Consider the following 15,854-nt stretch of genomic DNA (forward strand, 5'->3'; position numbering starts at 1 on the left):
TCTCATTTCATAGTGTTGCCTTTAGTGACACTGAGTTTGACACATCTGTGGTAGATTATATACTGACAATGTTAATATTTGGGTTTTTCAACTAAAAACTACCTCAGTACTGAGGTCATCATGTACCGATCAGACCAGATTGTCAGCAACTGGTTATTTTCACTGCCTGTCAACATGAGAGCAAGTTTGTACATGATCATACATGGACATGTCTGTGTGTGTCTGCTCACAATGGAGACACTGTAAGTATGATAAATAAAGACACACCTATGCCAACAGCTAAATGTTCTAGCATTTATATCAAAGCCAAACATGCAGGAGTGCTACCAGCAAGTTGTACCATGAGTATCAAATATATGAGGGATTGTTCTGCAGATAGAGCAGCATTTATTATTCTTGGAGCTCTTTGGAGAAGAGCAAACGTTTTCTAGTTAACATACAAGTGGATAGTTTTGTCTGTCAATTTCCATTCCCCCCTCCCCCCTCAGAGGTCTGCAGTTAAAAGGCTAAAAAGTATCCTAAGTAAAGTAGTCTAAGCTCATCATACTAAATTTCAATGTAGGTGACTTTCAAAGTGATGACTAGAGAGCTAAAGTTATTTCCATCGGTCCTCTTTTCATACAACGTGAAGCCAATTCTGTTCTGGTGCCTTTTGAAGACCAACCCACATTTTAACAAATTCCAGAGCTAAATATGACAAAGCATGACTTCCAGATGTTGGAGAAATTTAAATAGGAAAGAGATCATGGCAGCCACAATATGTGGGCATGTGTGAGTCACTGCTGAAATTCTTGTGCCAGGTCCTCCAATAGCCACTGACATCTGTGGCTCCAGTTTGGTGTCCAGCATTTCCTTGGTGCTAAAATGTTGCAGCTGTTTTTGCAAAAGGAAAAAGCTTGTTTCCCCAAACTTAAACATTAGAAAAACATTAGGCCAACTCGGACAACTGTGCTATTTATATTGTAAATAGCAAAGTTAAGTGAATTCCCTGCTGCTTTTCAATTTTCCTGAAGATCCTGCAGACATCTGTTGAACCTGCAGCTGGATGTTGAGGTCATATTAGTTTTGTTTTGTTTTGCACCATCTTTGGGAAAATGATGCCTCCTGGCTCCTTTTTTTCTGGTGTCAAGTGTGACATTTATCATTGGAGTCTGTGCTTGGAGACAGGTTTTCTTCCACCAGATCACCTGTACAATCACCTGACAATGGAAAACATTACACACTCAATCTTTGTCACCTACTTTTAATTGTAGTCCGATGTGCTGCTGAGCCATTATTGGCACTTTAGTGATGACTTTATTTTTCAATCCCAGAGGTTCCCACTGGGTTGCACCACTGCCAAAGGAGAGCCTAACTGTGGCAGAGCAGTGGCTGAGACAAAACTGCATCATTTTAGACCTATGGAAATGAAAATGGCCTGAAAATCCAGAATCCATTATCTGTATAGAAATGAAATGGAATGTCCTACATAAAGATAAAAAAGAAAGTACTTTAGGACCTACAAGTAATGTGTAGTTGCTGTTTAACATAGTAGTGCACACTGCATCAGACTGCATGATTTAAGAGTAAATCTGCACATAATCACAGCACTATTGTGGGAATAATTAAAGCTTGTAACAGTTGGTGAGTCAGCTTCCTGCAGTGCCAGAATGTTTGGATCGTGGTAGCAGCTGGCACACCCTTCTGCTTCCTTCTCACATTCAGGAATGGCAGAAGCCACATATCATGTTTCCACTGCTACTCTGTCAAAAACAAGAGAGTGAGAGAGAAAGAAATGTGAACTTTAAAGGTGGGGCTCCTCAATACAATCAGATTGATTAGAGCAAAAAGTTAGTTAACTCTAAGTAAACAGGATCAAGAGAAAAGTCGTGCTTGTACGATGACTTGACTGAAGAGACAGCCTCCGTTTGTCTGCTCTCAGTTTACAACATAACTGTGTCATAGTTATAGTTGTAAAGGGAGGAGACAAAAGTAGGAGGAGTACTGGGAGAAAAACACGTTGTTTGTTTCATTTCAGAGCCATACATAACTGGGTCAAGGACTTTATTTTACTCTATTTTAAACTTTATTTTAGGGCTACACAGTTTCACTGATCACAACTATGGATATAAACATGCTGCTCCTCTTTCTATTGCTGCTGCTCTTTGGTTCTCAGGCTAACCATTTCTTTGGGACAGTGATGACTTTTACCCCCAAAGACAAGACGCATAATGGCTCTGTCACGGTAGGTGTACCTATACCATTAATGCCAGGACTCTTTAGTTTAGTCTGAAATAGGGGCTCAGAGTTTTACTTATTAATTAAGGAGGATTGAAGTAAAGGCAAATTCACTGACATTCCAAAAGGCTCCTAAAAGCACTGACTTTATTTGAACAGTGCATGGACTCTTTATAATAACACAACAGGTGTTATTGTTACAATATTACAGGTGGCCTTTCACTACAAGCTGAGCTTTCGCTCATGCACCGATCAAGACACGTGGAGCTGTGTCAGCGGTGACTGTGGTACAGAAAGTGTGGAGCTGAGCATTGTGGATGAGGAGGACAAAGAGTGGTGTCAGAGGGAAGGAGTCATGTCTCGGGAAGTTTCCAGCAATGCTGTGTTTCAGCTACGGTCAGTAACACGTCAGATAAAAAAAGAAAGGTTTAATCCTCTGAGGTCTAAATTATCATAGATGATAACTCCAAACCAGCCCCTAATCCTAATTTGAGGCAATCAGATTATGTAACAGAGCTACTTTCATCTCCTCCCGCATTTGCAATGGGCTGCCACACTATTACAGGTAGCACTGCATATTTGATTTTGATTTAATGCCAGATGTCCTGCCAGACACAACACAAAAGGGATTTCTATGTTCTCTCTAGTCTTCCCAATCAGCGTAAGAATTCTAGTTAACAAACATTAAAAACCAAAAACAACAATTAACAATGCATCAAATGTCATGCATCACACCTTAATATATATGAGCCCTTTTTCATTCACAGTGCAGTCTTACCTGACTTGTCTCACCTAAAACATCATCAAAACATAATTATACTTCATTGCCTGCTATTTCACAAAGATCTATTTACATACATCAATTTGTATTTACAAGATTTTCAGTAAACTTGACCTCTGACCTAGAAGGCCTATGCTCCACCAGGAGTCTACGAGAAAATTGATTGATTTTGACCTCTGACCTTGACCTTGAGTTGATAATTGCAATCATTTGAGACGCCTAGATGACCTCGTTATAAAATTATCACACAGACAAGGTTTTCAGAAAACTTGTACTTTAACCTTGACATTGAGATCAAAGCCATTAAAATTTAAATATATCCCAGATTATTATTAGGTGCACCTTTGCAACATTGAGTGTCCATCAGGTTCCCACCCACCCGCCCGGCAGGTTGATAACAATACCCCATCATTTCTTGTATGAATGAATACTAATTAGTATATGTTGCACAAGTTCTTAGCATAAGTTGTGTATAGAAAATAACCAAATTACCTTCTTTGAAACCCCAAAGATTGGATGGCGGTGACTGGATTCAAACCAAAAACAAGGTGAAGAAATGGAGAGCTCTGACTAACGTGGACCTGAGGACTCGTCTCGACACTAATCAGCCAAACAAGTCACCTCAGACCACCATCCTGCCAGCCCTGCGGTAAGCTTCTTTATTGTTTTAATTGTCATAAACTTACTGTAATGAAGGCAGGAAAGGACCAAATGCAGACTCATAGGCAGGACGTTAACACAAAAACACAGTTTTATTTGCTGAGTGGAATAAATGATACAAAACTAAACAGGGAAATTTCAGGAATACTGAACTAACAAAGAAACACACGGAGAAGCACACAGCCACGACAGATGAGGGAGAATGCAACACTGGACAGAGGGAAACAGAGGGCTTAAATACACAGTAAAATCATGAGGCAACAGAAAACACATGGGGAACACAGCTGAGACGAATTATACACAACGAGACTGGGAAAACAAAACTAAACACACTGAATAAGGAATGCAAGACTTTCACAATAAAACAGGAAACAAAGGAACACCAGACTGACACATGAGCTTGACAGAGGAGTGGAGGAGAGGGGGCGAGAGGATACATGACGGGCTGGGGAAACATGGATAAACATGGACACGAAGAAAGACCTACAGGACAAAGACACAACAGAGAGCCTAATCATCAAAGACTTAAACAAGGAACATGAGAAACTCGAAACAAGCTAAGACTACTAATGAACAGGAACATAAACCATAATACAAAATATCACCAAAACAAAGAAACTCAAAATGCTGGGTCACAAGGACTCTCTGGAAAGGTTGTCATTCCATCACCGAGTGAACACAGAGAGACAGGCAAACGTTTGCATTCACATTCACACAAATGGCTAATTAATAAATGACATTTAACCTAACCTGCATGTCTTTGGACTGTGGGAGGAAGAGAACCTGCACAGGCACAAGGAGTATAAAATAAAATATGACTTGCATATTATTTTTTTTCACATAAAACCAAGTCAGTAGCAGACAGTGGGGCACCAGCAAAACATTATGGCTACCTAATTTTAAAGGCACTTTTCACCTTTCAACCAGTGCCTCACACGTTTTGGCATTACAGCTTTACTGTTACAGGATTTTCCATTTTCCAATATTTTTAAAATATGTGGAGATATCAGAGCTCTATCCCGATCTATAACCCTTAAAGAATATCCAGTGACATGGTGAATGTTAACAGGGTTAAATGGGTGATTCTTGACAGTCCTTACATGTATTTTATTTTTGTTTTCCTTGGAGGAAGCCTTGTTGAAACTGCAGTTGTTAAAAACCAAAGTTACAGTGCTGATTTTTGGGTGAGTTTTGTATTTACTGTACTGCATGTGATTCCTATGTGCCAGAGTCCCTTCAAACTGTCAAAGAGTCTTCACCCTGTCGGCCTTTGACCCTGATGGAGACAAGGTTAAATGCAGATTTGGAGACATAGACGCAGATGAGTGTAATCCTTGTACACCACCGTCTGTTCTGACCATCTCACAAGTGAGTTTCACATACACTTACAGCATGATACTACAGTAAAAACTAGTCACAGAAACAGAGAAATGTTGTAAATTATTAATTCTTAGCTCTTCTAGCTGAAGGACTGCTGATGGTAAGCGCTGATAAAATGTCTTTCTTCCATCCATCCGTTTGTCTCTCCACAATTCACAAACATTTCTACCCCTCAAACTCAAACACAATGCCCACTTTTAACAAGTCTTCACCAAACTTGTGCAGGCTTGCACATTGTCATTTAATCCTGTCAGCAGGCAAGATGAAGGTTCATATGCAGTACAGCTGGAAATGGAGGACTTCCCAAAAAAGACTATCATCATCAGTGATTATGGTTTTCAGACAAACATCACTCCCAGCGAGGCTCTCAGCAAAATACCAATCAGATTTGCTCTGATGGGTAGGTTTTTTTTTCTTTTTCAAAGCTTTTTACCATTTGAGGATCCTGTTTATTCAAAGTAAAATCAGCACAGGGATGTTATACTCCATAGTGCTGCAAGAAAAGATGAACTCACTCACGGCTGCTCCCTTTATGCCACAGCAGATCATCTTCCTGCATCTCACCCTATACCAGCATTCTCCTCTGTCACACCCACCCTCTGCATGTCCTCCTTCACCACATCCATCAATCTTCTCTGCGGTCCCTCTCTTTTTCTCCTGCCTGACAGCTCTGTGTTCAACATCTATTGCCCAATATGTCCTCTATCCCTCCTCTGCACATGTGCAAATCAACTCTGACTTTCTGTCAGTTTTGGAACCTTACATATCAAACCAGTGTCTTAATTGAGCAACCAAAATTTGATAAACTTCATATCAAGGTTAAATTGCTTGCTACACTACTTTGCTAGCTATCTATTGTAATGACCTAAAAATCTTTTTCCAGTGGACTCTCCTGCACCATCATGCTCAGAGGGAGTCTACCTGCCCAGGTTTCTACCTCCAACCCCAGCCAATGGGGCTCGCATGTACACTAATGACACAGTGAACATTACCATTATGGCAGAGGTGAAAAACACCATGTGAGTAAACACAGAACATATTTGAGTACCATGTTTACCTTACAAAGAAATAAAATTTTTGCACCATTACACGTGTGTTTTTTAAAGGTTTAGTGGTTAGATCCCTCCACTTAATACAAAGGTGGAGCGCCCACGAAGTTAAATCCCAAGAATCAATTAAACAAGCAACAAGTGCTCTCAGAGAGTCTAACTTCCCCAAAACTGAAGGGCTGTACTAACACTTTAACGCTTTATGATGTTTTTATTGCAATATGATGATGTCACCCTGTTATTGAGTCATTGCAACATTCAATTGAAAAAAATGAAAAGATATGGTTTCTTGAAATTTGACCTTTGACCTTGAGTGCTGAAATTGAAGGTCAAGGTCATAGTGTTGTGAAGTTCGAAGAAAATAAATTAACATTACATTACAAAATTGTGGCTAATATAAAGTTTGTTTGTTTGTTTTTACAGATTTTCAAATTTAGTGTGACCTTGACCCAGTTTTGACCCAAATTAAATCAGCCGTTTTCGGTATCTACCATCACACAAAATTGGAAAATTATATCTTCAAAACTGTGGATGCTAGAATTCTAACAAACAGACAAACAAACTGAAACAATTAAATACTCCCTTCATTTGAGGCAGAATAAATATAGTACTACCTTATATTGTTGTTTTTGGGTTATTGGTATTTAGGGTTTATCTTTGTCTTTTTATTTCTATATCTGATACTTTTCAGCATCAATCTCTCCTTTGTGTGTGTTTTTAAGGGTTTTAAAGCTTTTGTTCAGTGGACCGCACAATGTTGTAAAACACAATGAATCACATGGAGAATTTACCCTGACTTGGACGCCATCTGAGAATCAAGATGGAGAAGATCATCCCGTCTGCTTCTTAGTCCAGGCAGAGAAAGGGTCAGTGTGGGATTTGGATCCATTAATAATAATAAGTGAAAAGCACATCATACAGTAAATACACGAGGACTGGAATATTTTAAATTTATGTTTTTGTACTATTTCAATTGTTCATCAGTGCAGCCAAATATCAGTCTGAGCTACGATGTGTGATTGTGAGCTATCGCACAGGTGAGCACACTCACATTATGTTTTTCCCTTCATTGCTTTTCACGATCAATTATTTTTACATGTTTATTATCATGTTTTCAGAACCAGTCATCACAACATCTATGCCAACAACCGTTCTGCCTTCAACTACTCCAGCGAGCACGACTACTGGTGCGTCAAACACAGAGAGCATTAATATTGTGTTAAAGTCCTGCATCACTGACGTCTGGTTATTGTAACCTGTTATTACCATTAGTGGCGTTCAGTTATCAAATGCATTTTTTTTGTGTAATTCTACTAGGAGTGATCAAAACAAAGATGTTTGTTGTGCCCAACAAGACAGAGCCATTCAGCCATCACTAGTTGTAGCTGCAAAATAATGCATGTTTTTCTCCTTGGTGGTGGTGCAGGACTGGAACGAATCTGAATGTGGCCATTTTCCCACCATGTCGATATGTTTGTCTTTAACAGTAACCGAAACAGAAACACTGAGCATATCAACTATGGTGGCAGATGAGCCCAAAGCATCAGGTAACTATGAATACTTTTAATGGGTTGAAAATGTGCAGCCAGGGTATAAAATGAATGAATACAATGTACTTGATTACTTCAGCTATTCTCCTTCTGCCATGCATACATGCAGGTGATGACAGCAGTCGTGCTGGCAAAATTGCTGGTGCTGTGTGTGGGGCTGTAGGTGTTGCAGCGACCGTTGGCATTGTGGTCTGGGTGGTGAGAGGAAGTCCACACGCGTTCTGTGAGTCAAAAGTTCTCCTGTTTCTTAACTTTAACTTTTATTTTGGCTTAAAAACAACAGTGTAAAGTCAGTCGTTCAACAGTATTTTTTCTTTATTTTTACAGATAAAGTAGTCTAATGGAAGAAGAAAGAGATTAAGGAAAAACAAAACTGGCTATAAAATCTAGAGAACTTGGGAAAAGGATATCACAAACGTTGTTACTGCACATTTTTTTTCTGAGTAAATAATCACATTTCTACTTATGTATATACTATATGATATAGATGCATATTGTTTACTGATGAAGAATCGCACCATCGTGTCAATCTCCAGTGTACTGATATTAGTCTTTGGCTCTATCTGGTGGTGGAATGATGGCATGACATAAATGTACAGAGTTGTAAATAAAAGCTACAGAGAGCAGCTTTTAGATGTGTGTATTTCATCCTTTAACATCTTACAGACTTAAATGTAAAATACAAATGAGGCAGGTTTAATATGTACAGAGAAAATGGTTGGAAGTAAGGCACTGAGGTTTGAAGCCTGAAAAGAAAAAAGAAAAGTTCTTATAATGCACCTTTCTGCTACAACTGAGCACTAAAAGCACTTTAGTTCTGTTGCTTTATTGTTTATGTTTTGTGATCTGGATGGTGAAGGAAAGTCAGGGCTGTTAGGGCAGACAAACACATCTTTTAACCCTGTGAGGTGGAAATCAGTGCCGATGATAACAATAAACCTAATATGACCAGAATCTCATCATTTAGACAAACACAAAACAGCCATTATCTTTCTCTTAAAATGTAAATAGTTTTTGAATGTTTGTCACTTTAGATTTTTTTTTTTGAGTGCATACAAACTATAGGGGTTTGCTCATCTGCCTTCACATGCATACAAACTATAGGGGTTTGCTCATCTGCCTTCACATGCATACAAACTACAGTGACATCTCATTCTTTAGTCATAGGGCTTCAACTCTTCTGGGAAGGCTTTCCACAAAGTTTAGTAATGTAAGAGTTTTTGATCATTATTCCAGAAGTGGATTTGTGAGATCAAAAACTAATGTTTGATAAGAAGGCCTGGTTCACTTAACTCTAATTCATCCCAAAGGTGTTTTCTAAGAGGCTGATGTCAGGACTCATCCATGTATTTATGGAGCTTGGTTTGTGCTCTGGTGCAAGTCATGTTGGAACAGGAAGGGGCCATAGCCAAACTGTTCTGACAAGGTTGGAAACTTAAAATGGAAACAGCTCTAGAATCCATTGGCAATGTGCTTTTTGCCACTGCATCCAGTTACGTTCCAATACATCTCTAGATAGATAGATAGATAGATAGATAGATAGATAGATAGATAGATAGATAGATAGATAGATAGATAGATAGATAGATAGATAGATAGATAGATAGATAGATAGATAGATAGATAGATAGATAGATAGATAGATAGATAGACTTTGCTTATAGGTGGTAACCCAAACCCCACTGTGCCAGTGTGTGTGTGTGTTTGTGTGTGTATTTTATTCATTTCTATGTTTAACATTAAATGTCTGTACTATTAAATCATTTGGATTGCTTGTATTAAGAGAAAACCAGCAGATGGTGCTAATTCTATTGGTTATCTCTGGCCAAGCTGTAATTCACATTCTTTGCTGGAGCAAGTTTGACATTTGATTTGTTCTGAGAATGAGTGCGATTTAGTGAGTCTTTTATAAGAATATGAGAATGTAGATTAAAAGTGTATCACACAACAGAAACCTAAGAGTGTTTCATATTAGCGTTTTTGCAAATCTGGCCAAATTTTTCCACAGGAAGTGGTTTCAGTCAGACAGACTTGCCCGTGGTTTACATTTGTATTTGGCACAATGCAGCTGTGATTGTGTTGACCAAGACATATTGTTATATAAAATAACAAAAAAAAAGAACTAAATTACCTCTATTTTTCTGTCTTTACTTCATTCATCGTCAATTCCCCCTCCTCTTTTCCCTTCTTATGTACAAAATGTTGGAGAATATTTAAATAATTTGTAATGTGAAGACTTTGTAAAGATTCACTATGATTTACACAGCAGTGCACTCCATGACAGTGACATCAGTACTTATTCAGGGTCAGAAACCTCTGGTTCAGTGTTTGAGATAGGTCCTATTGTTCCCACCACAGAACACAACAGAGAGCAGCTTTACTCAGAAACCAGACCACAGGATTTTCCAGCCACACAGCAGAAAACTAAATATAGGTCAAACAAGTTTACCTGTCAAAACAAGCACTTATACTCGTTTGCATTTTTTTGTTTTTTTGTTCCATTTTTTAAATCGTTTTTGCCATTTTAAACTGCACATGCTTTCAGTATAACTGCTGAGCTGTTTGTGTTGTGGGTTTTTAAACTGGCACAGTGTCCTGTGTCTTCTCAGAAATTACACTCCCCTAGATTGAATACACTCAATTTAACCACAGCTGACCCATATTGGCTGAAAGAGCTGATGGAGCAATAATCATTGCATTTCTCTGTTTGCAATTTAAAGAAATATTATTAATTTTGAGTAAAGTTTTGAGCCCATGCTGTACGGAGATGAAAGTGTGGACAAAAACAACAAGAGACAGCCGTACAAAAGCTGATGAAAATAAAACCACAAACACTTCGCCGAGCACTGAAGGCCCCTACACTTCCTTTTCACACACAGCGATTATGCATTTCACATCCTCTGTAATCTAACAGTTTGATATTTTTTCAACAAACATTCTTGCTCTTATGAAAACAGAGGAAAATTGTCACAAAAGGTCAAAAGCGTCACACGTCAAAAATAGCAGATAGCAGCCATGTCTGGGACTTTTACTATGGGCTCCATGTCAACAGAAATGTCACAGCATGCTTTACACCTCACTGCTTATTACTGATTTATGACTGAGTGGAAACTTGACTAAAGCCACCTGTGGCCAATAAAAGAACTGGCCAGTTTAGCTCTTATGTGTCTCTTCATATTTCTGCTCTCCTACTGTCCCCTCCCACACCACAACAGGAAGGAACTGAGCAAAGTGAACAGCCTTTGTTGAGCAACAAAACACAGAACCCGGGAAAGCTTACTAACATTTATTCAGTCCTAAGATTTCTGTGATTTTAAGAAAAGTCACTCGGCAGGGTTGATAATGTGATCGGAGAAACTGGTCATGAAAACCTTAATAGTGAGAAAAAAACAAAAGAACCACTCCAGACGAACCAACAACACAAGAATGAATCAGAGGCATCTCTTCATGTCCAGACATGAAATTTATTTTTAAAATATATTTATTCTTGCTATGAAATTAAGAATTCAACTAAAACAATTTTTAAAAAATCGGTTAAATCTGTACAAAAAGATCATAATAGGTGAAAAACTATTGACAAGAACCTAACATATCAAATATTAATTCAAAACCTTACCACTGTTTTAAAATAAACCAAAAACAAAAATTTGATTAAAAAAATCTCCTTACAGGAATAAAAACTAAGACACATCTTTGTCTCCTCTAAACACACACTTGCACTTTCTGTTTTTTAAACTCCTAACATTCAACAGGTCTCTGGTGACCCATCTAGGGTTATTAACCCACGGTTTGTTTTAGCTAGATGCTAAAAAAGTAAATTAAGTATGCATCGTTTTGCACTCCGGTTATTCAATTTTGGTTTTCCAAACAGATAAAAATTCCATTCAAATGAGTGGATGTTAACTGAATTCAAACCTTTCTCTCTGAGCCTAACTCATCAATAGTCCCCAATGACCGGGTGTCATACATCGAAGCAGGTGAACCATCGCCTCAACCTGTCGTGGTGTTGGCGTCACATACAGATGATGTTATGGGTCTTTTGTCCACATTGCTATTAAGTGGTCCTTTTAATGGAAAATGATTAAAGTCGATTAGAGCCACATCAGGTCGACCTGAGATACTGTTGAAAGGGCTATAAGTGGTAAGATATGAAGAAAGATTGCGCAGCAGGCACACGCAGTGGCATCAGGACAGGAAAAACCCTTTGAGATAAAAACCAAGGTTTATACTCGAGTGTTAGTGAACATGAAGTCGTATTAAAACATTATCCTGATATTCAGATAGTAACTACTGTTTTCCTGATAAACAAAGTAAACAACATGGTGATGGGCTTGCACACACACAATAACAATGCAAAACATGAAATACTGTGGCAGAATACAGCAAGACAATAACATTAGTTATTAGAAGACTCAGTTTGTAGAAGTGTTACAAACAGACCACTTGCGCAGGCCTCAGCTCTTTTTTTTTGAATGACACTACGGTCCCCGTTGGCCCTGCACAGATAAATGCTGGCAAATGTCAACTGAAAGCTGGTGAAAAATGAATACCCACGTTCAGGACACCCCGTGGTACATGTTCATCAGCTTGTTTGGTTAAACAACCATTTCCATGATGACATGATCCGTGCTCATTCTCTTTGCAGCATTCTGAGCTGCTGTGAAGAAAAAACAAACAGAACAGCAACATGAATTCTTGCAGCTTTTGTCTTAACAGTCGTCAGCAAACAGCAGTAAAAGGTTTTTAATCAGATCAAGATTGCCTCATTTTTCTAGAAGTAACTTGTTTGTCAAAGGTCACCTGCAATACCACATTGTAACTTTGGAATTTACCTGCAAACCTCAATAACCTCAGCAGCTGGTGTCAAAACACAGTTCACCAGAAAAAACATGGCTGCTTTATAATAACGTGGCACCTAAAGAACAGACTTTTTTCTACCAATAACATCTATTGCTCATGAGCACAGTATAAAAAAATGGACATGACCACCGTGAGATCAACCAATGATTTATAAAGTCTCATTATGAAAGCTCAAATTCACACTTTTGTAGCACCATTTGAAACCAGATTATTAGTTCTTATAACCAAGAATTATGTTGTGGAGGCCGTCCACCTTCAGTTAATACTGTAAAATGATAAAGCCAGACAGGAAATACAATTTAAAAATTTAAAAATTTAAAGTTAAAGCCCTCCGGCAACCATTAAAACATGTATAATGTGAAAACGAACATACAAATGTTATATTTGACATAAGAAAATGAACATATCTACTTTCCTTTATCTCTATTTCCAACTTCACACACAGCAACACCCACACACACACATATGTAGTCAATATATCGTAGAGTGAACTACAAATACGGCATTAGATTTTAAGGAGTATTATCCATTGCCATCATATCAACAAAAGGAGGATGACATTACACAGTTAGGCATGGATGATTTGATTATTTGATGTAAGCGCTGAAACCAAACAGTTTCCAAAAGCCTCCCTTTTATGAATTCTAAAATTGTGCATTAATGTAAATGGACTGGTTCTTATATAGTGCTTTTCTAGTCTAATTGAGCACTCAAGGTGCTTTATACAAATAATTCATTCACCCAATCACTTTTTCCAAGCTGTTAGCCTATCTAACATTCATACACAGTCACACTCGATGGATCATCGGAGAGCAACATGGGGTTAGCATCTTGCTCAAGGATATTTGGCATGCAGACTTGGGGGAAGCCAAGAATCGAACCACGAACCTTCCAATCAGTAGATGACCAGCTCTACCGCTACAGCCACTTTTATGAAGACTTTTATGAATTGAATTTGAATTAGTGGCCAAATTATATGTACAGTACAGTGAAAAAAAAGGATTTGCATTCCATTTTCAATGCTTTTCTTTCTTTTACTGATATTTGTCACACTTAAATGTTTCAGAGCTAATAGTTACTTGGCAGTAAGGGCGGAATCAAACATTTGGCAGTGAGCCTGTGACATTGCTGTGGAGAAATTTTGTGTGCATATATATATATATATATATATATATATATATATATATATATATATATATATATATATATATATATATATATATATAAGCTTAATCTGATGGCTGGGCCTTCTGGTAGAGAGGAGAATTCATGGTTCCATCAATTATGGTAAGATGTCCGGGTCTTGAAGCAGCAAAGTTGTCCCAGACTATCACACTACCACCACCTTGTTTGACTGATGGCATGATGATCTTCTTATGCTGAGAAAAGGTGAGATGAGAAAACCTTCCAAAAACTTTGGTCTTGTGAGTCCAGACATTATTTTGCCAAAGGTTTTGGGGATCATCGAGATGTTTTTGACACTGTGAGATGAGCCTTTCTTTTTGGTTAGCAGTGATTTACTTAGAACTCTCCCATGAATACAATTTGTATCCATTCTCTTATTGTTGAATCATGAATTCTGACTTTTACTGAACCAAGTGAAGGCTGCAGTTCTTTAGATGGTGTTTTGTGACCTCGCTTGCGGTGTTCCTGTAGATTGTGGCATGATCTGTTGCTTTTTGTAATCTTTAGGCTGATTCACTTTGTCACAAAGGTTCTGTTTAAGGAAATTCTTAAAATGAACAGGTTTGGATACATTGGACTATTATTTTCTTAATGATTTGATGCATGTCACTGTGCCAAATATGCAAAAAAAAAATGAAGACAACAAAATAATCAACAATAGATGACATATCTATTTTATGTAACATTCTATTTTCAGACAACAGTTTTGATTAACAGAAATTGTCACTGACAACAAACAAAAGCCTCCAGAAAACAGTTTACTAGCAGATAGCACATGTTGTTGTTGTTATAACCCAATCTGATAAGAAATACCTCTTACACACTTGCAGGGTTTACTTTACCTCTCCTCCTGTCTCGGTATATAAGCCCCAGTAGAACAGTGGACACCAGGTAAGGCGTTCCCACCAACAGGTGAAATACTAGTCTTAAGACAGAAAAAGAGCAGGGAGCGGCCGGTTCAGCTGCAGATGTAGATGAAGGAAACTCCTGAGATGAAGCTGTAAAGAGATGAACATGGAAATTATACATTTAAATGCTTTATTAAATACATGTTTTCTTTAATTGTGTCTTTTTTAGGGGTAAAATGTTTTTCTCTCTTCATCATTTGCAGATGTACAAAACACAGACAAATATGCAAATTTTGGAGATTTAGATATAATTCCTCTAACAGCCATTTTTTTAAATTTCTTTTTTCTTAAAATGCTTAAAATTTTTAAATTGCTCAACATTGTGTATGTGATGGGATTTTTGTTGCTCACCATCAACTGCCAGCCAGCTGCCTAGTGATTCTTCACCTCCTGAAATGCTGCATTTATAGAGTCCTTCATCAGATTTAGAAACCCTTTTAATGGTGATTTCTCCTGTGGAGTTCCTTTTGATGCAGTGGCCATCTTTATAGAAATCAAAAAACTGGTTGAAGGACTTTGTCTCAGGTGTACAATGCAGTGTTACAGTGGCTCCCTCGGACACAGGAAGGGCAGGACTCTCCAAAATCAGAGGCTGATCTTTGGAAAATGCAGAAAATCAAGATTTGTCATTTTTATAGGTTTTCTTTGCTTCGTTTCTAAATGATCTGCCTTAATAAGTGTGACTTTAAGTTTAAATGTTGCATAGCAGAACTTAACGTAGTGTTATTCATACCAGTAATGGTAATGTTGACCACATTGCTCTGCTCCCCACTGACAGACTCACACCAGTACACACCGCTGTCTGGTGGGTAGGTTTGTCCGATGATGCAAGTCGAACCCGAGGAGGCATAGCCCCAGCCAGAGGAGCAGGGTCTGGTCCCCCCTGCGAGCGTTTTCCTCTTCACTTTCCAACCAGTGTTGTTCAACTGTTCGCCACAGCTCAAAGAGATGTTGTCATACCTGAAGAACTGAGACCTGTCAGGGTTGACCTGAAGACAGGCTGTAGGGAAGGAAGGGAGAGAGAAGGAGACAAGAAAAGGGTGAAAATTAAAAAAACAAACAAAAAAACAACAACCAAAAAAAAAACCAGAATGAAAATAATTTATTAAGGACCGAATAAAAGCAGTGTTTAAGAAATAACAGTGTAAGCAGGGATAATGATGGATTATAAGAAAAAAAAATTGTACAAAATTGTTCAAAATATCCTTAAATGTTGAATTTTGTACTCACTCAGCATCAGGCAGAATGGTGTTAACTGCATCCT

At 38.1% G+C, this 15,854-nt stretch overlaps 2 protein-coding genes across 5 annotated transcripts; one reads left to right on the top strand and one right to left on the bottom strand.

Annotated features, from left to right (window-relative positions):
* The first annotated feature begins 1,938 nt into the window (after positions 1–1,938).
* On the top strand, positions 1,939–8,263 carry LOC309704023 (uncharacterized protein). 2 transcript variants are annotated; one of them, XM_082528977.1, is made up of 12 exons: positions 1,945–2,224; positions 2,429–2,613; positions 3,510–3,647; positions 4,888–5,026; positions 5,264–5,438; positions 5,922–6,057; positions 6,810–6,953; positions 7,072–7,124; positions 7,206–7,274; positions 7,575–7,634; positions 7,747–7,860; positions 7,965–8,263. In XM_082528977.1, the coding sequence occupies exons 1-12, from the start codon at positions 2,102–2,104 to the stop codon at positions 7,976–7,978; spliced, it is 1,350 nt and encodes a 449-aa protein (XP_082385103.1). In that variant the 5' UTR covers positions 1,945–2,101; the 3' UTR covers positions 7,979–8,263. The 2 variants fall into 2 exon arrangements, with proteins under 2 accessions (XP_082385104.1, XP_082385103.1); XM_082528978.1 differs by lacking the exons at positions 7,747–7,860; positions 7,965–8,263 and having other exon boundaries at positions 1,939–2,224; positions 7,514–7,626.
* A 2,910-nt stretch (positions 8,264–11,173) lies between these two features.
* On the bottom strand, positions 11,174–15,854 carry LOC309701855 (high affinity immunoglobulin gamma Fc receptor I-like). Of its 3 annotated transcripts, XM_082526163.1 has the most exons (6): positions 15,821–15,854; positions 15,324–15,590; positions 14,942–15,187; positions 14,525–14,680; positions 12,192–12,294; positions 11,174–11,839 (listed from the first exon to the last, which is right to left on the bottom strand). In XM_082526163.1, exons 1-5 carry the CDS (start codon positions 15,849–15,851, stop codon positions 12,233–12,235), a joined length of 762 nt encoding a protein of 253 aa, XP_082382289.1. In that variant the 5' UTR covers positions 15,852–15,854; the 3' UTR covers positions 11,174–11,839; positions 12,192–12,232. The 3 variants fall into 3 exon arrangements, with proteins under 3 accessions (XP_082382289.1, XP_082382290.1, XP_082382288.1); XM_082526164.1 differs by having other exon boundaries at positions 11,174–12,291; XM_082526162.1 differs by having other exon boundaries at positions 11,174–12,294.

This window comes from Aulonocara stuartgranti (genome assembly GCF_965226115.1).
Source record: "Aulonocara stuartgranti genome assembly, chromosome: 3".
Classification (NCBI taxonomy): Eukaryota; Metazoa; Chordata; class Actinopteri; order Cichliformes; family Cichlidae; genus Aulonocara; species Aulonocara stuartgranti.

What these genes read in the sequence shown, in the direction of transcription:
- LOC309704023 (XM_082528977.1), top strand. Translation starts at nt 2,102, where the DNA reads ATGGATATAAACATGCTGCTCCTCTTTCTATTGCTGCTGCTCTTTGGT. An exon ending in ACCATCCTGCCAGCCCTGCG is followed by an intron (nt 3,648 to 4,887) that starts GTAAGCTTCTTT and finishes CCTATGTGCCAG; the next exon opens with AGTCCCTTCAAACTGTCAAA. An exon ending in GCAGAGGTGAAAAACACCAT is followed by an intron (nt 6,058 to 6,809) that starts GTGAGTAAACAC and finishes TGTGTTTTTAAG; the next exon opens with GGTTTTAAAGCTTTTGTTCA.
- LOC309701855 (XM_082526163.1), bottom strand. Translation starts at nt 15,851, where the DNA reads ATGCAGTTAACACCATTCTGCCTGATGCTGA. An exon ending in ACCATTCTGCCTGATGCTGA is followed by an intron (nt 15,591 to 15,820) that starts GTGAGTACAAAA and finishes CCTTCCCTACAG; the next exon opens with CCTGTCTTCAGGTCAACCCT. An exon ending in ATACCGAGACAGGAGGAGAG is followed by an intron (nt 12,295 to 14,524) that starts GTAAAGTAAACC and finishes TTTTCTTCACAG; the next exon opens with CAGCTCAGAATGCTGCAAAG.